Consider the following 24,280-nt stretch of genomic DNA (forward strand, 5'->3'; position numbering starts at 1 on the left):
TTACCTTTCATTATGTTTGTAATTGAGTTCTCAGTAGTCTTCAGCCTCCTGTTGACCGGAACCCCCATCCAGAACAGCCTCCAAGAGCTCTACTCCCTCCTCAGTTTTGTGGAACCTGATATCTTTTCCAAGGAACAAGTGGGTGATTTTGTTCAGCGTTACCAGGACATTGAGAAAGAGTCCGAGTCAGGCAAGTTCCCTTCCAACAAGTCATGCTTAAGAGGTTTGGGCTCAGAAACTGCCCTAGTTTGTGACAGTCATAGATAGAAAAGAAAGATAATGGGTAATCAGAGGACACCTTTCATGGTGATAGAAGAGTCACCCCAAAATAAGATGTTAGAGCTCTCTTGTGGTTCAGTTGTCAGCTACTCATGACTGTTTTATTGGTTACAAGACTCTACAAAAGGATCTGTTTGGGTCATTTTTGGAAGAAACACATTTTCTTTTGATTTGGAGACTCTTTTACAGGACATCATTTCTATAAGAACTTTCTTGATTTTTTAAAAAATATATATATATGTTATTTTGGATAGAGACAGAAATTGAGAGGGAAAGGGGAGATAGAGAGACACCTGCAGCACTGCTTCACCACTTGTGAAACTTCCTCCCTGCAGGTGAAGGCAAGGTACTTAAACATGGGTCCTTGCACATTATAATGTGTGCCCAGCTGCATTCCATTGCTTGGCCCTTTTGTTAACTTTTCTTGCAGAGGCAGAAAAGAATGTGGGTGCCCAAGCTACTATCCTTCTACATTCTATAGTTTGGGCGTTTCTTTTAACATTAAACTAAAACCAAAATCTGGCAGTGAAAGTGAAGCCTTTCTCCTTAATGCAGCTTCCAACTGTCTTTTTTTTTTTTCTTCTTGTAACCTTTTCCCTCTTGCCTCTTAGAGCTATTTGTCAATCCTTGTGATGTTATCTTGGGTGATTATTCATAAAAGATGATAGGCATGCCAACTAATAAATATATATGCACTGGGTGAGGGTGAGCTAGAAAGAATTTTTAGGCACAGTGGCCTGAAGAACTCTAGAGAAACTAAATTTATTGCTGTCATGTTGAGGGCTGCTAGAAAAAAATATGCAGCACCCAGTCAACTATTACATAGACCACGTGCCTCTTACAATTTATTAATTTATCAAAAATTCAGCTATAACCATATATATATATTCCCCCACCCTGTATCTGACAACATGATCTGCACAGTAATTCCAGACTAGACTTTTTTTTAGATTTTAAAGTATTTTATTTTACTTTATTTATTAGTGATTTAATAATGATGGACAAGATTATGGGATAAGAGGGAGAATTCCATACAGTTGCCATCACCAGAGTTCTGTATCCCATCCCCTCTATTGGAAGTTTCCCTATTCTTTATCTCTCAGAGAGTATGGACCAAAGATCTTTATAGGGTGTAGAAGATGGGAGGTCTGGCTTCTGTAATTGCTTCTCCATTGAACATGAGTGTTGACAGGTCGATCCATATTCCCAGCCTGTTTCTGTCTTTCCCTAGTGGGGCAGGGCTCTGGAGAGGTGGGGTTCCAGGACACAATGGTGAGGTCATCTGCCCAGGGAAGTCAGGTTGGCAACATGGTAGCATTTGCAGCTTGGTGGCTGAAAAGCATTGAGATATAAAGCAGAAAAAAAAATGTTTAATAACCAGGAAGCAAAAAGTAAGAATCTAACATGATATTTTGGGTCTACATGTTGGAAGATGGTAGGAAGTCTATTTTAGGTATATTCTAAGGGACCCATGACTTTACTAATTTTTACGTGAGCTTGACAGCTAATATGAAGGTGGGCTAGGAGTGTTATCTGGGGAGATGGTGTCAGTGTTGGACATAGGACTAGAAAGTTGCATCAGGGCAGACAGTAGCTCCCAAATATGAGAAAAGTATATAAATACCATTAACTGTAAACCCCATCTGTTTGACCTAGGGCTCATGTCTGTTCATATTTAGTACAGGAGCCCATATAACCTCTGCATCTCCACCAGTCTGAATTCACATTCCGTGGTTATAACTAGGAACATTCTGGGCTGCACTCATTTCAGGACCCATCTTCCTCGAGTGGCAGAGTATCCTGACCCAGCCTCCCTTTGGAGAGTGGGGCAATTTCTACCACTGTTTTACATTGAGGGTCAGGTCCTGTAGAGGCCCACAAGAAGGTTTATGATGTTCCTGATGGAGATGAACAGTGATGGTGGAGAGAGGGAACTTTTAGAGGCCTAGACTGGTTTTTGAAGTTCACTTCACCTGGCAAAGGCATAAAGGATTTGAACGGAAAAGTACTAAGTTTGAGTGCTACTAACTTGTGACTTTGGATAAGGTGTTTAGTTACTCTGAGCTTCATATACTGTAGCTGTAAAAATGGGTGGGGGGAGTATTTTAACATGCACTTCATTTCTAAACAGTTTTCTAAACTGAGATTAAATGTGGAAGTATCCTGGAAACACAGACACTACATGTTAAATTAGATTATTAATAAGAATCACCTTCTTTGAGTGGTTCTGGTTCTTGGGATGAGAGTATTGAAGGGCTGGGAGGTAACTCAGAGCACACACTTAAAATTTTTTTTTTTATTGTTATCTTTATTTGATAGATACCCTGAAATCAAGAGGAAGGGGGATATAGAGAAGGAGAGACATAGAGACACCTGCAGTACAGTTTTACCACTCATGAAGCTTTCCTCTTGCAGGTGGGGACTCGGGGATTGAACTGGGGTCCTCACACACTGTAATGTGTGCTCAGCTAGGTGCACCATCACATAGCCCTGCACATACACTTTACCACTCCTGGTGATCTAGGTTCAAGCCCTCAGTCACCATATGGGAGCACTTGCTAGGAGAAGCTCCCAAGTGGTACAACAGTGGTGTGAAAGCTCTTTTCCTCTTTTTTCTCTGCTCTAAGAAGAAAGATGAATGGTGGACTCATGCAGATATTAACCCTGGTGGCAAAAAAAGTTAGGATTTTAGAAGAATCTGGAAAGAAGAACCCAGTGAAGGAAGTAATAGCTTAAATACTGGCATACTGGCCTGAATGCAAAATTAACATGAGACATGTATTTCTTTCATTGTTAATACTTTAGTCTTATTTATTTTTTCCACTACTAGGGTTGTGTACTTATGTAATCTTGCTATTCCTAGGAGACTTTTACCCCTTTAATTTCAAGGAGAGAGAATACTGGAGGAAGGGAGAAAAGGATAGGGAAAGGAAAGGAGGGAGATAGAAGGGGAAAGGGAAGGGGAGAGGCAGGGGCGGGAAGGGAAGGGAAACCACAGAACTGCTCCACTGCTCATTCACAAAGTCTGCCCTGATACTATGCATGGAGCTCCTATGTGGTGCCAGGGACTTGAACCCCAATCCTCGTGTGTGGCAAAGTATGTGCTTTGTTAGGTGAGATGTCTCCTGGCTACTTAGTCTAGCTTTTTCCTTCTCATAGTTCTTCTGTTTTCTTTTCTAAATGAGTTGCTTTTATTTGATTTTTAAAAATTGCCTTATGGGGGGGTAATGACTTTGTTTTCATTTCTTCTCCACAGCAAGAGAATTACACAAGCTCTTGCAGCCATTTTTGTTGAGGCGAGTGAAAGCTGAAGTGGCTTCAGAGCTTCCCAAGAAGACGGAAGTGGTAATATACCATGGCATGTCAGCATTGCAGAAAAAATACTACAAGGCCATCTTAATGAAAGACCTAGGTAATTAGAAGGCATTTGTTACTTTAGAAATTAAAGTAGGACATGCATTTTTAAAAGTTTTTTTTTAAATCTTATTTCCTTTTTGTTTCCCTTGTTGCTTTTATTGTTGTAGTTATTGTTGATGTCATCATTGCATAGGACAGAGAGAAATGGAGAGAGGAGGGGAAGACAGGGAGGGAGAGAAGGACACCTGCAGACCTGCTTCACTGCTTGTGAAGCAACTCCCTGCACGTGGGGAGCTGGGGGCTCGAACCAGGATCCTCATGCTGGTCCTGTGCTTTGCGCCACGTGCACTTAACCCGCTGTGCTACTGCCTGACTCCCAAGAAATTAAAGTAGGACATGCATTTTTTTTTTCATGCAGGGGAATGATTTTCTTTTCTTCTTCTCCTCCTCCCTCTCCCCTCCCCCTTCCCCTCCTCCTCCTCCTCCTTCTTCACCTATGGGTGCTTCTTTGTGTGTGTGTTAGTGATTTATTATTGATTTACAAGGTTGTGAGATAATAAGAGTGTGATTCCATGCATTTCCCACCTCCAGAGTTCTGTGTTCCATCCCATCTAATAGAAACTTTCCTATTGTTTTCCATTGGGAGTATGAGCCAAAATTATTTTTGGGGTGCAGAAGGTGGGAGTTCTGGTTTTTGTAATTGCTTTTCTGCTGACCTGGGTGTTGGAACATCGATCCATTGGGGGGGTACATTTTCTTTATAATGAAGTTAAATGTTTTTTATTTAATGACTTAATATTTATTTACAAAATTATGAGACATGGGTGTAGTTCCATACCTTTCCTATTAACAGAGCTCTGTGTTCCAACTCCCTCCATTGGAAACTGCAATAGTTCTCCCAAAGTTACAGATAAAGGTTGACTGTTATTTCTATAACTATCTCTCTCTTTCTCTCTCTATATATATATTAGTCCATTTTTCTGTTATCCTACCTTCCTTTCCTTTCTAAGTCATACATACACTTATTGCTACTTCTGAATATTTCCCCCCCCCTCCCCCACTCTCTGGGTCTTGGGATCCTGATGGAATTGGAGCTCAGAACCCTCTGGTCATCTCCCCCTAATATTTCTCTCCCTTTGGGAGTATGGACCAGCTTGCATTTGGGGGTGCAGAGGGTTGAAGTTCTGGTTTCTGCAATTGCTTCTCCACTGGATATGGACGTTGGCAGATTGATACATACCCCCAGCCTGTTTCTATTTATCCCTAATAGGGTAGAGCTTTCTTTGTTAGGTGAGCTTTCAGGACAGATTGGTGAGATTGTTTGCCCAGGGAAGTCAGGAATAATAGTACCATCTGCAACATCGTGGCTGAAAGGCAGTAAAATACAAAGTAAGACAAAACATTAAAATTGAACAATAAACAGGAACCAAAAAGTAGGAATAGAGCAGATGAGAATAAGGATCTTAGGGTGGAAGGAAGCTAGGAAGTCTATTTTAGGTATGTTCCTATGGGTGTATGACTTTAGTAATTTTTTGTTTAAGCTTGATAGCTGACATGAAGGTGGACTAAAAACATTGTCTGGGAAGATATAGTCAGAGTTGAGAATAGGGATAGAAAGCTGGATTAGGGCAGAGAGTAACTCCCAAACTTGAAGAAAATATATGAATACAATTAACTGTTTACTCCGTCAATCTGACCTAGGGCCCATATATATTCACATTTATTACAGGAGCCTGTGTAACTTCCTAGTCCCTATTAATGTGAGTTTACAGCCCATGGTCACAACTAGGAACATTCTAGGCTTCACTCATTTCAGGGCCAGTCTTTCTCAAGTGGCAGAGCAGTATAACCTAGCCTCCCTTCAGAGAGTGGGATAGTCCCTACTTGGGTGCTTCTTTATTAAATAAGAAATGCATGATTTGCAGTAGACACTATAGAAGGAAATTAACTTAATCTTGCAATTCTAGAATAGATAAGGAATTGATTCTCAAGTTTTCAAAAAAACAAATGGGGAGAGAAAAAAAATATTCAGCGTAATGTTTCTCAAATTGTGACTTCTCCAGAGGACCTAGAGGGGGTTGTATTGTTATATGGAAAATTGGGAAATGTTATGCATGTACAAATAATTGTATTTACTGCTGAATATAAAACGTTAATTCCCCAATAAAGAAATTTAAAAAAATTGTGACTTCTCACAGAAATTTTGCAGGTGAGGTTTATATGTTTCCTTTGATAGTGTCTAGAATTTCATTATTCTTTTGTGGATATATCAGTCATATTGCTACACACTTGTTTTCCTGGCTGGTCACATTATTAACAGATTGTGGCCACAGTACTGTAGCATCTGCACTTGTGTTGCTAATCCTGTGGCACAAGTGAAAACCAACCATACATAACATTTTATTTTAATTTTTTGTTAAGTCACATATCTATATGTTTAATGTAATCATACATGACACTGGCCACAGAACATTAACACTGAAAGGTTTGTACACAGTGTATTGACCAATTTTACATGACGTACAATAAATTATCTTAGCAGGAAGAGCCAGCTCTGGCTGTTAGTAGTAGTCTTATACTTAACTTTTTTATTAATTATTATTATTAATTTTTATTATTTTATTATCTTTATTTCCAGAGCCTCACTGCTCCCGGCTGAGTTTTTTCCCCCCTCTAAATAGAGAGTGTGAAAAAGACCACAGCACTGAAGCTTCCTCTAGTGTGGTGGGAGGCCAGGCTTGAATCTGGGTGGTGTGTGTGGCAAAGCAGGTGCCCTGCCCTATCCAGGTGAGCTATCACCTATCAGGTGAGCTGAGCCTATGTGGAGTTTCTTGATTTGTTTTCTCAGAAAGATCACAGTTTGTTGCATGTTTAGTTCAGAGTGAAGTGAAGTGTGTGACTTTTTTTTTTTTTGACACTGAGCTTCACACGTTACAACCTTAGTGTCCCCAGGTTGACTTTTTCATTCTTCTAATTCACATATATCGAGAGTGACCCAGAGCAGGAGAGACGTCCCTTGGTGCTGTGGTGCTCCTATCTAATGCTGAGACTTGAGCCTGGGCCGTGTGCATGGCAAAGCATGTACCTTCCTGGATGAGCAGTCTTCTGGCTCCCAGTGTGTGATTTAAAAAAAAAAAATTTCATTATCTTTATCTGCTTATTGGTTAGAAATAAGCAGATAAAGTTAGACAGTTAGAAATTGAGAGGGGAAGGGGAGATAGAGAGGAAGAGAGACACCTGCAGCCCTGCTTCACCACTCACAAAGCTTTCCCCCTGCATGTGGGGACTGGGCTCTCAAACCTGGGTCCTTGTCCATTATAATGGGTGCTCAACTAGGTGTGCCTTAGTGTGTGATTCTGAAGATAAGATGGGATAGGTTTGCTGTCTCCTGTAGATAGTTGGGAGAAAAAAATATTCAAAATGTTCATTGATATTATAATACCACTTCATACAATCAAACCAAGCAAAATTATTTCCAGTGATAAACATTAGGCGAAAACAAGACCATAGCTTTATGTTAAGGACCTCGATATCAGCTGGCTGAGAAATACTGGCTTGCAGATAGAGGGCATTAGCACATGGCAAACAGGAAGAAGGATGTGTCAAGAATAAAATGTTTTTATGCCCTTTGGATATATACTTAGGAGTGGCTTTGCAGAATCATCAGGTATTTCTCATTTACATTGAAGTACAAATCATACTGTTTTGTACCAGTTTGCACTCCCAAGATAAATTAAGATATATGATTATTTATCTTAATTTATTTTACTGGGAGGTTAATGGTTTACATTACAGTTGTTGGCATATGGGTATAATTTCCCATCTTGGTATGATAGGTGTCTGCAAAACACTTTCACCCCCAACTTACATCCTGTTCCATAATCATGTACCAAGACCCGAGTTCCTCCCACTCTGCACACACCTCTGTCTGTCTTCCTCCCCCAGAGTCCTTTGCTTTGGTGCAGTATAACAAACCAATCCAAGTATTGTATTTCCACTTTCTGTTCTTGTTTGTTAAGTTCTGCGCATGAGTGAGATCACTCCATATTTCTCCATCCTTCTCTTTCTAGCTTATCTCACTTAACATGATTCTCTCAAGCTCCATTCAATATGAGGTAGAGAATGTGACCTAGCAGTTCCTTTCCTGGGGATATATCCTAAGGAAACAAATACACATCCAAAGATATCTGTGTATAGCTATGTTCATAGCAACACAATTTGTTATAGCCAAAACCTCAAAGCAGTCTAGGTGCCCAACAACAGATGAGTGGCTAAGAAAGCTTTATATATACACAATGGAATGCTACTCTGCTATTAAGAATGATGAGGCCACCTTCTTTACCTTGTCGTGGATGGAAATATTTTTTTAAAGAGACTTGTTTTATATAGTAAAACTATGAGATGGAATTTCATAATCTGCATATAATATTCAGGTTAGCTTTAATGAAACTGATGGAATGTCTTTAATAGAACTCAGACTTGATTGGCTATTGCACTTGTGAACCCCCATGCCCCTCAGCCCCCCACCCCATTATGTATTGATAAGTAGCAAACTCCTCTAGGTGTCACATCATGCCTTTCACCTTCCCGTCCTGTCAGTCAATTAACACAATACAGACTGGTTTTGTTGAATCACATTTAGTGTGAGAAATTGGGAGTGGGAAGGGAGATCTAAGCATGGAACAGGAATAGTCTCTAAATGTTCAATGTTTTTGTCCCTTGGTTCCACAACTGCAGTCCAGGAAGAAATTATAGAATGCTATGAAGAGAGTAACAGTGCTCATTCCCAAGTTAAAGTTATAGTTAGACTTCCTTCTTGAAGTGATGGAGAAGTAAATTACATATAGATGTGCTGCTAGTTCTTAATGTAATTCAGTGAAATTTGGTGTGTTAATACAGGTTTGAAAATGGTCTATTGAGACAAATAAGGGTATTTATGGAAAGAGTCATTGTTCAGTGGTTCCTTTTCTCCTTTAAAATTTCAGATGCATTTGACAATGAGCTGGCAAAGAAAGTTAAACTTCAGAATGTCTTATCCCAGCTTCGAAAGTGCGTGGATCATCCATATTTGTTTGATGGTGAGATAAAGCCCTCTGTCAGATTGCTTTTGTTAGCATTTTTGTGGTCAGCATCATAGTAAAATTCTTCAAATGAACAGAACCAGGGAAATAGCATAGTGGTTTCATAAACTTTCATGCCTAAGGGTTGGAGGTACCCAGATTTAATTCCCTGGCACACTACTATTAGTCAGAATTGAATAGTGCTCTGATTTTTTTTTTTCAAATTGTTTGAGGAGATATAATGGTTATACAAAAATACTTTTATGCCTAAGGCTACAACATCCTGCATCAGTCAAAAATACTTTCATGCCTAAGGTCCAATATCCTGCATCAGTCAAAAACAAATAAAACAAAAAGAATTGATTGCACTTACCAGCTGGTTTTCTAACCATCTTCCCTTGTTACTTCCTTATATTGATTATCCTTTATATTCAGATTTCTTTTTTAAATTTTTATTAGTGATTTAATAATGATTAACAAGATTGTAAGATAACAGTGGCACGGTTCCATACAATTCCCACCAACTGAGTTCTGTGTCTTATCTCCTCCATTGGAAGCCGCCGCATTCTTTATCTCTCTGGCAGTATGGACCACAATTCTTTATGGGGTACAGAAGGTGGTATGTCAGGCTTCTATAATTGCTTTTCCGCTGGACATGGATGTTGGCATGTTGATCCATACCACCAGCCTGTTTCTATTTTTCCCTAGTGGAGTAGGACCTGGAGAAGTGAGGTTCCAGGACACATTGGAGTTTATCTGCCCGGGAAAGTCAGGATGGCATCATAGTAGTGTTTGCAACTTGGTGGCTAAAAGGTGGTATAATATAAAGCAGGACAAAAATGTTTAATAAACAAGAACCTAAAGGTAGGAATAGAGCAGATAAAATTAGAAGTGTTGGGTGGGAAGAAGCTAGGAAGTCTATTTTTAGGTATTGTCCAAAAGGCCCATGAATTTAGTAATTTTTGCCTTGAGTCTGATAGCTAACATGCAGGTGAACCAAAAATATTGTCTAGGAATATGGTGTCAGAGTTGAGAATAGAACTAGAAAGCTGGATTAGGGCAGAAAGTAGCTCCCAAACATGAGGAAAGTATATAAATATCATTAATTGTTTATCCCATTGATCTGACTTAAGGTCCATATGTATTTATATTTAGCACAGGAGCCTGTATGATTTCTGAGTCCCTGACAGTCTGACCTCGCAGCCCATGGTAACAGCTAGGAACAGTTTAGATTGGATTCATTTCAGGACCAGTCTTCCTCAAGGGCAGAGTAGGCTGACCCAGCTTCTCTACGGAGAGTGGACCAGTCTCTGTCATTGCTTCTCTACAGTGAGTGCAAAGTCCTGGAGAAGCCACAAGAGGGTTTATGATGATATTCCTGATGGAAGTCACCAGTGATGGTGGAGAGAGGGACCTATTAGAAGACTAGGTCCATCATGTGTATGTGGGAATCCAAGGAGTTCCTGACTAGAGCCTCAGACAATGGGGTGACCTGGTAGTGACCTGAAAGGCCCTCATTAAAGTGAGCCAATCTTTTGCCCATATCCAGCATTTGTAGTCCTTTCTTTACCTGATGAGGTTAGTCTTTCTCCCAGTTGTTAAATTATTGAGTGTCATTTGTTGTATCCCAACCGATTCTGGGTTAATGGGATCTGACCTCAAGTTAGGGAGGGAATAGACCTAGAGTTTAAGTGGGATTTAAGTTAACCCTGACTTTTACTGCATTTTACTTGTTTGATGATTATAGTAGAGGTTGTCATGGGGGACAGTAATTGTCCTTTAGTTGATAACTATGCTTTTGCCAGTATATCTCTTGGCTATTTGTATACAGTATTTCTTCTAAAGATTATCAAGAGGGTAACATTAATGCTACTGCTGTCAGGAGAGATTAGGAAGTATTTCATTTCTTTTTTTTGTACCAGAGCATTGCTCAGCTCTGGCTTATGATGGTGTGGGGGATTGAACCTGGGACTTTGGAACCTCAGGCATGAGAGTCTGTTTGCATAACATTATGCTATCTACATACATTTCAGTTCTGAGTTTATATTCCTTTAGTCTAAGCACGTAGTGTTTCAGATTTGTAAACTGAGTTCTGACACTGGGCTTAAATTGTTAAAGCATTTCTAAAAATAACATTTTCTTCAGATACTAAGTTATCTACAATTTTAGACCAGGTAGATAGAAGCATATTCAGTTTTCTTAGTGTCCCTTGCAACTTTGATTTTCTTTTTAAATCCAAGATGCTGCATTGTATTTACTATGTTGTTTTGTTCTCCCCTAGTCAGTAAACATTCCTCTGCTTTTTAAAAAGATCGTTTATGAAATTGACAGTTTTGAAGAACCATGGCTTATCATTTTATGGGTGTCTTATAATTTGGGTTCAACTGATAATTTCCTTGTGGTTCGATGTCCCATTGTTTGGAGCTCATCCTATTACTGTTATATCACGCTTACCAATGAGCTTTGTGTTGTTGTTTAACCCATGGTTGTCTGTTTACATTTTATTTGCTGTCAGGGCTTTTTGTTGGGACCTTGTACCTGCAAGATTCCACTACGCCCATTTTTTAGATGATGAGAGAGGGAGGGAGAGACAGAGTGGGAAAGACATCATAGCACTGCTCCACCACTTGTGAAGCTTCCCCTTTAGAGGGTTCTTCCATGTGGTACTGGGGGTTCAAATCCAGATCCTCACACATGATAGTGCTTTAGTAAGTGATCCACCTCCCACCGCTCTCTTCATTTTTTTTTTTCTAACCTACTCTTGAAATCTCTGACACAGTTTATCACTTGAAAAATTCTTTATTGGGAGATTAATGGTTTACAGTTGACAGTAAAATATAATAGTTTGTATATGTATAACATTTCCACATAACAATAACCTCCCACTAGTCCTCCTAGTTTATCACTTCTTTCTTGAAACACTTTCTTTACTTGATATGGGACACTATTTTCTCTTGTCCTTGCCACCCCTCATTATCTGCCTATGTTCAGTCTCTTTTGCTACTTCCCCGTTCCCTTACAGATCTCTGTAATTATCTAGTTGCTGCTCTAAGTGCACTTTACTCATTTTGATACATAGTGTTTTTCTTTTCATTCAGATTTTTTCTCATGTAATATGTAAAACCTTAAAAAAGCAGCAATTTGGCCTTTTACTCATTATAACCCAGCAATTAGCTCCTCCTTTCATGTAACCTGGCAGCTGAGACTCATTATTAGAAGTGGATTATCTCTCTTTCAGGTGTAGAGCCAGAACCTTTTGAAATTGGAGACCACCTGATTGAAGCCAGTGGGAAACTTCACCTGCTGGACAAGCTGCTGACATTCCTTTATTCTAGGTAGGTCTAAGATTCACATCTTAGGCTTGGAGCCAGTGATTATTATAAACAGAATTATGAGTAACTAACCAGTTTCTTTTTCTGAAGACAGCAATTTCATCTTACTTCCAGGTCAGAAACTGGGATTTTAATTTTATTTACTTATTTATTTATTTTAGAAACTGGGACTTTTTATAGGGAAGGAATCAGAAGTGGGCCAGTGAGAGAAAGGGAATTTAGTCAGATGGCCATCTGGCTGACTCCAGTGGTTGGATGTACCAAGGCCAATCACCAGGTCAGGGCAGTCTGTTCCTGCAGAAGTTTGAGGTGTACTGCTAAGCAAGCTTCTGTCGGACAGCCTTAGAAATCTGCCTGGTGGGGCTTGGTGATTCAGTTGTGTTTGTGCCCCCCACCCCCAATCCATCTGTGACTAACATCTAGTTAAGCAACACCCAGTGCTTGAGACAAAGTTTAAGAGGCTATAGGGAGAGTAAGGATTGCTCCTTTTTTAATATCGGCTCATTTACACTTTCTTTTCTCATAAGTATATGTAGTATCATTTAGACTAGGATATGCCCTTACTTCTCTAAAGTGATGCTTCTCAGACTTTTCAACCAGAATAGTCTTAGGATCACAGCTTCATATCCTCAAGTAGAGAATATTTTTACAAGGCTGACCACAGATCCTTCATGATCTCCAGCTTTTAGGGTTTTGTTTTTGTGCATTTTAATTTTGTGTTTTCACTCTTCAATGATACTGTTACTACTATTATTATTTTAGCCAGAACACTGCTCGGCTTTGGTTTATGTTGGAGCCTGGGATTGTCTTCACAGATCTTTCTTTTGCTGTTTAAGTAAAAAATTGTACTTCTGTCCATTGAATAATTCTACATTCCAGAAGGAGAGCTCTTGGCTATTCTAGGACTTCTTAAATAGCCCCAAGTGCCCCAATGCGTGCTCCTGAGAATTTCTGCACTTTAGCTTGAAAGCTGCTGCTTTGTAGGGTGTGCTTACATGTGGAGCTACATCCTTACAAAGCATATGGCATTGCTGAGGAGGTCTCTGCAGAAGCTTGTGACATTTGTATTTCTGCATCAGTGTTTCATCCCGTGAGTACCCATTCATTGGGGAAACTGATGATCCTTCCTAGCCGACTGAATCCACATGGATCCCAGTCACCTTCAAAGCCAGCAACAAGCAGCTCCTGACAGCTTTCAACCTGACGCTGTTGACTGGCTACAGAAGAATGGCAAACGCTAGAAGAAGAAGTATTTCATTTATTTGTAAACCTGTACCCTCTGGCAAGTTTCACCTGAAGGAAACTTACCTGAAATGACTACTAAAATAGGCAGTTACTCCTTTTCTTTTCCTTGCCAGGGGCCACCGAGTTTTACTTTTCTCCCAGATGACACAGATGTTGGATCTTCTCCAAGACTACATGGATTATAGAGGTGAAGATCTTGGCCATGGCAATTGTTCAAGCTTTGGTTTTTTGTTTGTTTTTTTACAGTCAACATTCTAGATGGGCCTGTGGAGAGTAACCTGGGTGTTGGAAATTTTATAGAGGAAAGCAGTAAAAGAGCATTATTCAGAACCAAAGAAAGACTAAACATGGTGGGGAAGGAAGGGGGTTTGATGCAAGGATTAGTAGCAGGGTAGACATATGGGCAGAAGGAAACACACACATCCTCATTAGTGATGTGATTTAAAATTATGGACTCCAGAGAAAACGTGTGTTGCAAAAATGTAGAGTGCTTTTAGAAAATGTATGATAAACAGTGTTGTTGGTGGCTTGGAATAATCAACTCATAAGTTAGGCATTTGTTCAGGATCAGTAGAAGAAATTATACAGATCCCACAGAATGATTGAAAGTGCAACAAGGGCATTTAAAAAAATATTTTATTAATTTTTGGATAGAGATGAAAATTAAGAGGGGGTTGGGATAGACACCTGCAGCACTGCTTCACTGTTTATGAAACTTACCACCCTGCAGGTGGGGATTGGGAGCTTGAACCCAGATCCTTCCATACTGTAACATGTGCTCTGCTGGGTGTGCCACCAACTGCTTGCTGGGGTAGTTCTTTTCTGTACAGACACAGAACTTGTGTTTTTACCTGGGGCTCTGTTGAGTGATTGTATTAATTATAATTTGTAAGCTTTACGTGACATGATGAAGAAAAGCTATAACATTGATTGACCTTGTGGTAAGAAGTAGCCACTGCAGACCTTAATATCTAAAGAATGAATCCAGAATAGACTTTTCAGAGTCCCTTATTGAGCCTGATTTTGCAGTATACTTGGCCCACTGAACCCTTGCAGAAGATGCCATTGGCACAGTGAGGAGTACCAGCTTCACAAACAAGGCTTCAGCATGCCATTCCCCTTCTTGACAGGGCTCTATGGTAACAGGAGAGCCCTGCAGCTTCATTGAGAGGCAGGTGCTGCCCTATCAGGCAGACTCACTCACTGTTTCCAAGCACATGAAGATTGCATCTTAGCAAACAAAACTGGATACTGCCAAGCAGCAGGGTCCATAGTGTGCTTCAGAGTTGTTTGGGACAGTCAGAATGGAACACTAACTCCATAAGTACTTACTACAGCAACTATATATCTGTCTTAAAAAAAAAAGCAGTGTATAACAAGGAAAAGTCCCCTAAACAGACCCCCCCCCCCAAGACTGATGTACAGTAAAAGCATGACTGCATTTGGATGGGAACATAATTAGCTTCTGGTTCTGACTGACAATGTTTTATTTCTCTGCTTACTTGAATAAAGTTAACACAGCTTTGTTTCCTTTGCTCTGTGTGAAGGCTACAGTTATGAGCGTGTGGATGGTTCTGTGAGAGGAGAGGAGAGACACCTGGCCATTAAGAACTTTGGACAACAGCCCATTTTTATTTTTCTCCTGAGTACCAGGGCAGGTGGGTCACATAGACATTGACAAAAGCAGACAACTAGACCTGTCACACTGCTTTAATATCCCCGATATCATATTTCTCCTTTTACTCTCTGAAATGTTATTCAGTATTGAGGAAGCCAAGGAATTCAAGTAGTTGGCCTACTGTCATCAAGGTACTGGGCTTCTTGCATGGTACTCCCACTCTGTGCATACTGTCAAAGAAGTAAGCGTGACACCTGGAGTTGTTGAGAATCAATTCTAATCTTCTTTGACAGTTGACCTGGGATTGTCCTGGGAGATTTCTTTTATGTAATTTTGTGGAAAGTTGTAGTCATACTTGGTAGAGGCAGTTTTCCTTCTCAGCTAAGAATTTGGCATATGAGGTAACCTGCCTGCTACTTGTCATTCCTTTTCAAATGGCTCTGGAATAGTGTTATAAAAGCTCGATAAGAATCTAATTATTTTCTGGTTTTGTTTTTTAAGCACAACACTGCACAGCTCTGGCATATGGTGCTGTGGGGGATTGAACCTGTGACTTCATGGGGCTGGGCAGTAGTGTACCGGTAAAGTGTACCTATTAATGTATGAGGACCTGGGTTCGAGCCCCTGCTCTCTACCTGCAGGGGGTATGCTTTACAAGTGGTGAAGCAGGTCTTTCTCTCCTCTCTATCTTCCCCTTCCCTCTCAGTTTCTCTTTGTCCTATCAAAGAGAGAGAGAAAGAGCAACAAAATGTCGTCCGGAAATGTTGGATTTGTGTGCTGGCACTGAGCCCCAGTGGCAACACTGCTGGCAATTAAAAAAGAGAGAGAGGGGCCGTGTGGTGGCATACCTTGTTGAGCACACATGTTGCAGTGCATAAGGACCTGGGTTTGAGCCCCCTCTGTACCCACCTGTAGGGGGAAAGCTTTGCTAGTGCTGAAGCAGTTTTGCAGGTATCTCTCTCTTTCCTTCTTTATCATCCCCCTCCCTATTGATTTCTGGCTGTCTCTATCCAGTACATAAATATAGTAGGAGAGAGAGAGAGAGACCTTGTGATTTCAGAGCCTCAGGCATACAAATCTTTTGCAGAAATACTGTACCATCCCCCTCATCCCCACCTAGAATCTAGTTATTTTCTAAAAACATGATTATAACAAAATTGCCAGCTTATTAGAATTGCTGTTGAACATGTTCTGGAAATAACATATCATAAATGTTATAAGTAATGTTTATAGTTACAGAATGGTTAAATATTTAACAGCTCCTAAACTGCTCAAAATGACTTCTTTTCCTTAAAGATTTTTTTTTTTTTTAACTTGTAAGCTTATTTTAGATAGAGACAGAGGTTTAGAGGGAAGGGGAGGTAGAAAGACACCTACAGTAGTGCTTCACCACTCGTGAAGTTCTCCCTTCTTGCAGGTGGGCCTGAACCCTGCTTGAACCCTGCTCCTTGTTTTTGATAATGTGTGCACTTAACCAGTTGTGCTACTGCCTAGCCCCACAAAATCAATTCTTGGAAATAAATTATTCTTATTTCATGAAGAAACAGACCTTAAACAAGTTTTGAAGTCATGGGATTTTATTTTCACTATCTAATTTAAAAAAATTTGCTTTATTTTCTTTAGATTTTTCTTATATATGGTAAGATAGAAATTAAAGGGGTGAGGGAGATATAAAAGAAGAGAAAGACATCTGTAGCACTGCTTTGCCATTTGTGAAGCTTCTTCCCTGTAGCTGGGGACCAGGGACTTAAACCTGGATCCTTTTGCATGGTAACATGTACATATCACCAAGTGCAACATTGCCCTTTATCTTAATTTTTTATAGGCCTATCTTTATGGACTAGATGCAGGAATGCTAAAGGGATCTATGTGCTCTGTTAAAGATAGATCAGTATTTCTATAAAAAGACTTAAGTCTTACTTAAAAAGCATTTGTTAAGCGCCTTGTTCTATAGGATATATAAAAGCAATGTTAGATATAATTTTTGACTATAAGGAAATTATTTTACTGTGTATGCCTTATCTCTATTACAAAATATATTCAGACTTGTTTACTTTTCAAGGTCCTAGGCAGCATTACTGATTTCATCATCATTTCTAGAGAGCATTGTGTTTGAAACATCTATATTTAGAAAGAAGTAGGCCTGTGATTTTTAACTTATCCCCCAGGTACTCAGCGTAATCTTTTCTTTTTCTTCCCATTTTTGTTGCCCTTTTGTTGATATTATTGTTATTGCTGTTGTTGTTGTTGAATAGGACAGAGAGAAATCGAGAGAGGAAGGGAGACAGGAGAAGAGAAAGATAGACACCTGCAGACTTGCTTCAACGCTTGTGAACTGACCCCCCTCTGCAGGGGGGGAGCTGGGGGCTGGAACTGGGATCCTTAGGCCAGTCCTTGTGCTTTGCGCCATGTGCTTTTAACCCACTGCACTACCACCTGGCCCCCCAGTGTAATCTTTTTAAGGCCCCAAAGTCTCTTCCAAACTCTGTCACATTTATTCTATTCAGCTGTAGATTATCTTTTAACTGTTTCCCTCCAACTTTAAATCTTTCTGCGATTTTATCATGTTGCCACCAGGTGGCAGGAATTGCTCATAAATATGTCCCATATGGTTCTAGCTTATTTTTACTGTGTCACTCTTTAATGAAGAAAACTAAACTTAGACAACATTAATCCAAGAAGAAGAAAAATTTTATTGGGGGGAGGGTACTTGATGTCTTGGTGCCTGATGGTGGGAAAGGACCCAGGCTGGGGATGAGAGTGTTTTGTAGACACCTGTCTTAGTGAGATGAGAAATTGTACCTATGTGTCAGTAACTCTATTGTAAACCATTAATCCCTCAATAAAAGGAAAGAAATAGAAGCAATTAACTCAACTAATTATTATTATTATCATTTTATTCCAAGTTTGGAGAGAAAGTGAGCTAATTCTCTACCAAGAAAACCTGGCACTGAGGGTGAGGGTAGATGGGTAGATAGCATAATGGTGATGCAAAGAGACTCTCATGCCTGAGGCTCTGAAAACCTGGCACTGAAGGTAAAGATTTTTTTCCCCTTTTCTTTTACAACCCACTCACTATGCCTGGCTCACAGAACAACATGATCAATTTTTATTATTTTGTTTTAATTAGTGATTTAAAAAATTATAAGATAATAGGGATATAATTCTACACCATTTCTACCACCAGAGTCCTGTGTCCCCATGCCCCTCTAGTGGAAACTGCAGTAGGTCTCCCAAGGTCATAGATATAGTTTGACTATATATCTAAATCTTTCTTTTTTCTTTCTTTTTTTTTTTAGTCTCCAGGGTTAATGCTGGGGCTCAGTGCTGGCACTATAAATCCACTGCTCCTGGTGGACATTTTTCCTTTTTTTTTTTCTTTTCATTCAATAGGACAGAGAGAGAGATTAGAAGTGGGGGGTAGAGAGGGAGAGAGTTCTATTCTCAACTTTGTCTACATCTTCCCAGACAATATTTTTAGCCCCCCTCTATATTAACTATCAAGCTCAAGTAAATATTACTAAAGCCACGGGCCCCTTGGAACATCCCTAAAATAGACTTCCTAGCTTCTTACCACCCTAATGCCCCTATTATCACCTGCTCTAGTTTTACTTTCTGGTTCCTATTTATTAAGCATTTTGTCCTGCCTCATAACTGCCTTTCAGACACCAAACTGCAGGTGCTACTGTGATTCCATCCTGTGCTCCCTGGGCAGACAATCTCACCAATGTGTCACCTCTCCAGAGCCCTACCCTACTAGAGAAAGATAGAAACATGTCATTAAAATTCAGGGCTCCAGCAGGCCGGGCTAGCTTTGCGGCGGCAGACAGAGACTTGAGGACACACGGCTGGGCAGGGAAGCTGTATTTCTTTATTCACGAACACCGATTCATAAACTAACCCAAACTAATCACCACAGAGATCTCTCCTGCATCCTTCTCCTCAGGCGGCCGCGCCAAGAACTCTCCAACTACGTAGCATAGGGGGCAGGGAGGAAAAGAGGTACAAAACTAGCAAGGGCCAAACCAAATCTCTCAGAGGCGGGGGTGGGGGGAGACCAAAACAATGTGAAGCATACAACAATTTCCCCTTTTCTTTTTAACTAAATGAGCATAGTATCAGGGGTGTGGGGTGAACTTCTTATATCGAAAAAACATTTCTTGTCTCTGGGGGCTTCTTTTGCCTCTGGGGGTCATTACTTGCCTTGACGGGCATTTTTTAGCATGGGGGTGGGGAACAGCCTAGAGTCCCAAGGCAGCTGGCTGCAGTCAGTCTTTGAGAAACCCAGCAGCATAAAGGGAAGCTGCAAAGTGTCCAAGAGGTGTACCAGTTGAGTCCGATAGAAATGCCAGTCCAAAGCAGATGTCCATCGAAGAATTGCCAGGGGGTGAATTGTTGTATGTCTGTCTCGATGGGGAATGTCAGCCATTGGAATTCTGCTTTTCTGTAGAGAACTTGACAGCTGCAATTCACTTACTTATGAAACAAAACTTGTAGCAGGTTAGAAGTTCACCACAATTGATAACTCTATTACAGTCATTAGCATAACCATAGCACAATCTAACGTTTTTAATTGAGAAGGAATTTGAGAGTTTTACATATCAACAAGCCTATTTAACTGTTGGTATCTTCTAATTCTGCTTTTAAAAACCCCTTCTCAGGAGTCGGGCGGTAGCACAGTGGGTTAAGCGCAGGTGGTGCAAAGCGCAAGGACCGGCGTAAGGATCCGGGTTCCAGCCCCCGGCTCCCCACCTGCAGGGGAGTCGCTTCACAGGCGGTGAAGCAGGTCTGCAGGTGTCTATCTTTCTCTCTCCCCTCTGTCTTCCCCTCCTCTCTCCATTTCTCTCTGTCCTATCTAATAACAACCACATCAATAACAATAACAACAATAACTACAACAACAATAAAAAAAGACAACAAGGGCAACAAAAGGGAAAATAATTTAAAAAAACAAAACAAAACAAAAAAAACCCCCTTCTATTTCATTTGGTTTAAATCCCCCCTGCTTAACACTGCATTCTATTTACATAACCACTGTATTCTATTTACATAACCACTGCCGTCTATTTACATAAATCACTTTTACATTTACATAAAGCACCACCTTCCCTCCAGGGCATTGGTGGTTTAGTGGTAGAATTCTCACCTGCTCCACCCCCTCTCCTTGTCACACCCTGATCCTCTCCTTGTCACACCCTGATTTTCACCACTCACTTTTCTCTCCACCCTCTCTGCGTCACATCCTGTTCACACCCTACTTGGGAAGTATATATAAAGACAACATTGTTCGTTTTAGTTAGTTGTTAGTTTAGTCTAGCTTGGTATAGATTGTGCTACATCCTGCATGAATAAAGAGATACTGCGTACAGCTCAACCATGAGTCCCTGGTCGTCTGTCTCCCGTCAGTGAAGCTCAGCCCGACATTTAACCTTTTACACCCATTCAAGATGGAGACACACCCTAGGTGTGCACAGGTTGTTTTTTTTTAGACCAACTTAGTTCAAATATATTGATTTTTAACTAATTTTTACCTCAGACTTTAAATGTAAGTTAATTTTATCTTTATGAGAATTATGTTGAAAACCTTTTTCATTTAACTTTGCCTGGTAAGAATATAGCCTTAAAGTTATATTTTTAACCATAAAGTTAATGTTTACCAAACTTTAAACACACACGTAAACATGGTCTTTAATACACAATGAGAGAAACCTTTGTCACGAAGACATGTCATTTTAAACACGAATTTAGATCTATACTGTCTTAGTTGTTGGGGGGGTCACCATCCGGAGGTGGCCTCCCACGCAGCTCCACTTCTAGGAATTGTAGGTTGCGATCTCTGGACGAATCTCTGTGTATTCTAGCTCGTCTGCCTTCAGACCCAAGCTGGAGATCTTGGCCAGGGGGCCCAGTTTCGGCAGGGAGCCCATGGTCTCCAGGTGGTCCAGGATCTGTCCAGACTTCATAGCAGGAGGGTGGGCGGGCCAGCCATGCAGAAGGCGCGGGCCGAGGTGCCCCGGGGTCCGAGCAGCGTGGAGGGAGCCCGTGCCCAGAAAGCCGGCTCATGCGGGCTGGTGTTGGGCGGAAACCACAGAGTGGTCCAGAGATAAATGTTCCAGAAACAGCGAAACAGCCTCGTGAAGAAAGGGCAGAGGCCTTTGGAGATCTCTTCACAAGCAGAAGAGAAGGCCATAGTGCATAGGTAGCCAAATTGTCTTCACTTATCTAAGACATGCACAGGTCAGGTCCACATGGGCGCCATTTGTCGTTAATGTTCGGGGCTCCAGCAGGCCGGGCTAGCTTCACGGCGGCCGACAGAGACTCATGGACACACAGCTGGGCAGGGAAGCTGTATTTCTTTATTCACAAACACCGATTCATAAACTAACCCAAACTAATCACACAGATCTCTCCTGCATCCTTCTCCTCACGCGGCTGTGCCAAGAACTCTCCAACTATGTAGCATAGGGGGTGGGGAGAAAAAGAGGTGCGAAACTAGCAAGGGCCAAACCAAATCTCTCAGAGGTGGGGGTGGGGGGGGAGACCAAACCAATGTGAAGCATACAACAGAAACAGGCTGGGACTAAGATTCGACTTGCCAATCCCTGTGTCCAGTAGAGATAGAATTATAGAAGCCAGACCTCCTACCTTCTGTACCTCAAAAATAATTTTGGTTCATACTCCTAGTGGGTGAGAAATGTTAGGGGAAGATGACTAGAGGGCTCTGAAACCCAGTTTTGTCAGGACCCAGCGAGAGAAGAGTTAAAAAGGAAAGACATTTGGAAGTAGTGATAGGTATAGGTATGGCATAAAAAGGAAGAGAAGGCGGGACCATAGGGGAAAAAAAGCCAATATAATATATATATAGAAATAATAGCCCATACCTGTGACCTTGAGAGAACAACTGCAGTTTTCAGTGGAGAGAATGGGGACACAGAACTCTGGTGGTGGGAACAGGGTAGATCAAGCCCTTGGGCCAGGGAGATAGCATAGTGGTTCTACAAAAGACTTTCATGCCTGAGGTCCTAAGGTACCAGGTTCAACCCCCTACCACAAGTCAGAGCTGAGCAGTGTCCTTGTCAGTCCTCTTCTCCCAGTGTTTCAGACTAGAAAGTTGCCCCACAGAATATTCTTGTCTCTGGGATGACTTTATTACTGTCTCTTGGATTAATGTGGAAACAAGTGAAGAAAAGATTGGATACACTTTTCTCTAGTTGGGGAAGTTTCCCCACTCAGTTCAGGAATATAATACATGTCATCTCTTCCTGGCAGCTTGTGTGAGGAGTCTTATACCTCAAATGTAATTTGTAACTGAAGTTGATGTTTTCCCTCATATTTGAAACTACTTGTTGAAAGAGTATGCATCCTTTTCCATAGTCTTTTTATAAACAAAGCCAAATTGAGATTTTTTTAGACAGAAGAAATTGAACATGGCTTCATGCCATCATACTACCATAATGACCCATTTCTGCTATGTACACCCGCTCCTTGCATTCTGTTGATGTTGGTGCTTATAGTTTCCCAGGTCTAGCCACATGAGCTCCAATAGCACTTTTAACTACCACTAGGCTCTGAAGTTGGGGGTGGTGGAGAGAGACTAGTTTGAAAGATGCAACCAAATTATTGTGGCTGATCTCAGTTATCGCTCTGACCACTCTACCCTCCTTCATTTCCTGGTCTCTTACCCAGGTGCCGCTGGTCACATTCTTGCTTTGCTGTTTCAGGTGGAGTTGGCATGAACTTGACTGCAGCAGACACTGTCATTTTTGTTGATAGTGATTTCAATCCTCAGAATGACTTGCAAGCAGCTGCCAGAGCTCACCGGATTGGCCAGAACAAGTGAGAGATTTAAGCATGAGTACTTTTATACTTCTTGGGCTTCCCGGCAGCTCGGGGCTGGAGAGGAAGGTGAAGAATGTGAACGTAGAGGTCAGAGATACTGCTAGGTTTTAACTAGCTTAGTTATAGACTCCTAGGGCAGTGCCTGGTGGAACACATAATTATTCTAGACTCTGCTAAAGAGCAAAAAAATAAAACTGTGAATGGACTAGAAGGAACATTTATTTTATGAAAATATTTATTTGTTAATGAGAATGAGAGCATCACCCTGGCACATGTACTATCAGGGCTTGAACCTAGGAGTTCATGCTTGAGAGTCCATTGCTTTATTCATTGTGTCTACCTTTTGGGCCTGCTCACCTAAAGTTACAGAATTCAGGGGCTAGATAGCTCGGTGTTACCCTTTGACCTGAGGATAGTTTAGATGTGCCAAAGGTTTCTGCCCACCACAGACAGGACATCTTAATTGTGGCTAACTGTCATCCCTTCCTTGACTCTTTGGGAAGGTTCAATGAGAATATGAGGACTAATCTCTCTCTAGCGTCACATATAACAAACAACCTCCCTTATATTGAATCCTGAATATGGCATTTTGAGTTTGTTTCCTTTCAAATGTATTTGGCTGCTTCTGCCCAGCTCTGCAAAGGTTTGTAACACACTGCTCTTACTGGTCTCCACAGGACTGTTAAAGTCATCCGGCTGATTGGCCGAGACACGGTGGAAGAGATAGTGTACAGGAAAGCAGCCTCCAAGCTGCAGCTCACCAGTGCCATCATAGGAGGCGGCCATCTTACCCTGGGAGTCCAGAAGCCTGTGGCTGATGCTGAGCTCCAGGTAAAATACATTGTTCCTGATTATAAGTTGTGCTGTCAGTGGATGAGAAAGTGAATGCAAAGAACTCTTTTTTTTTTTTTTTTTGCCTCGAGTTATTGTTGGGACTCAGCACCTGTACTACAAATCCACTGTTCTTAGATGCCATTTTTTCCCCTTTTTTTGCCCTTGTTCTTTATCATTGTTGTTACTATTATTGTTGTTATTGTTGTCGTTGGATAGGACAGAGAGAAGTCAAGAGAGGAGAAGACAGAGAAGGGAGAGAAAGATAGACACCTGCAGACCTACTTCACCACTTGTGAAGCTACCCCCCTGCAGGTGGGGACCTGGGGGCTCAAACTGGCAGTCCTTGTGCTTTGCACCAAGCACTTAACCCGCTGTGCTCCCGCCCGGCCCCTGCAGAGAACTCTTAATAGTACCAACTACCCACTGCCCAGCTACACACTTGTTGACTAGCCAAGCTGGTAAGGAAGTTCAAAATACAAGAACAGCAAATATAGACTAATGCTCATAGACTCTGGATCCCATTGGCTTGGTTTAAAACCCATGCCTGAGCCATCAGGAGATAATTCATTTCATAAGGTGTGCAAAGCACTGGGTTCAAAACCTGGTTCTACATGGGAACACCTTGGCACCAGGTGAAACTCCAGTGCTATTATGTCTCCCCCTCAACCTAAAAAAGAATGAGTAGTGGAATTGCACATGCATGGACTTTTTCTTTT

General features: G+C 41.1%; 1 protein-coding gene across 5 annotated transcripts in view; it reads left to right on the forward strand.

Annotated features, from left to right (window-relative positions):
- Positions 1 to 24,280, forward strand: part of CHD1L (chromodomain helicase DNA binding protein 1 like) — a 69,119-nt gene that overhangs the window by 25,858 nt on the left and 18,981 nt on the right. For 2 of the 5 annotated variants that reach the window (XM_007528676.3, XM_060202002.1), the window contains 8 exons: positions 28 to 194; positions 3,540 to 3,691; positions 8,622 to 8,714; positions 11,935 to 12,031; positions 13,387 to 13,460; positions 14,821 to 14,931; positions 22,613 to 22,727; positions 23,408 to 23,561. In XM_007528676.3, coding sequence (XP_007528738.1) covers positions 28 to 194; positions 3,540 to 3,691; positions 8,622 to 8,714; positions 11,935 to 12,031; positions 13,387 to 13,460; positions 14,821 to 14,931; positions 22,613 to 22,727; positions 23,408 to 23,561 — 963 coding nt within the window. Of the gene's footprint in view, positions 1 to 27; positions 195 to 2,602; positions 2,695 to 3,535; positions 3,692 to 8,621; positions 8,715 to 11,934; positions 12,032 to 13,386; positions 13,461 to 14,820; positions 14,932 to 22,612; positions 22,728 to 23,407; positions 23,562 to 24,280 lie in introns of those variants that run through there. The other 3 variants (XM_060202003.1, XM_060202001.1, XM_060202004.1) reach the window with 3 other exon arrangements.

The sequence above is a fragment of the Erinaceus europaeus genome, chromosome 11 (genome assembly GCF_950295315.1).
Source record: "Erinaceus europaeus chromosome 11, mEriEur2.1, whole genome shotgun sequence".
Taxonomy (NCBI): domain Eukaryota; kingdom Metazoa; phylum Chordata; class Mammalia; order Eulipotyphla; family Erinaceidae; genus Erinaceus; species Erinaceus europaeus.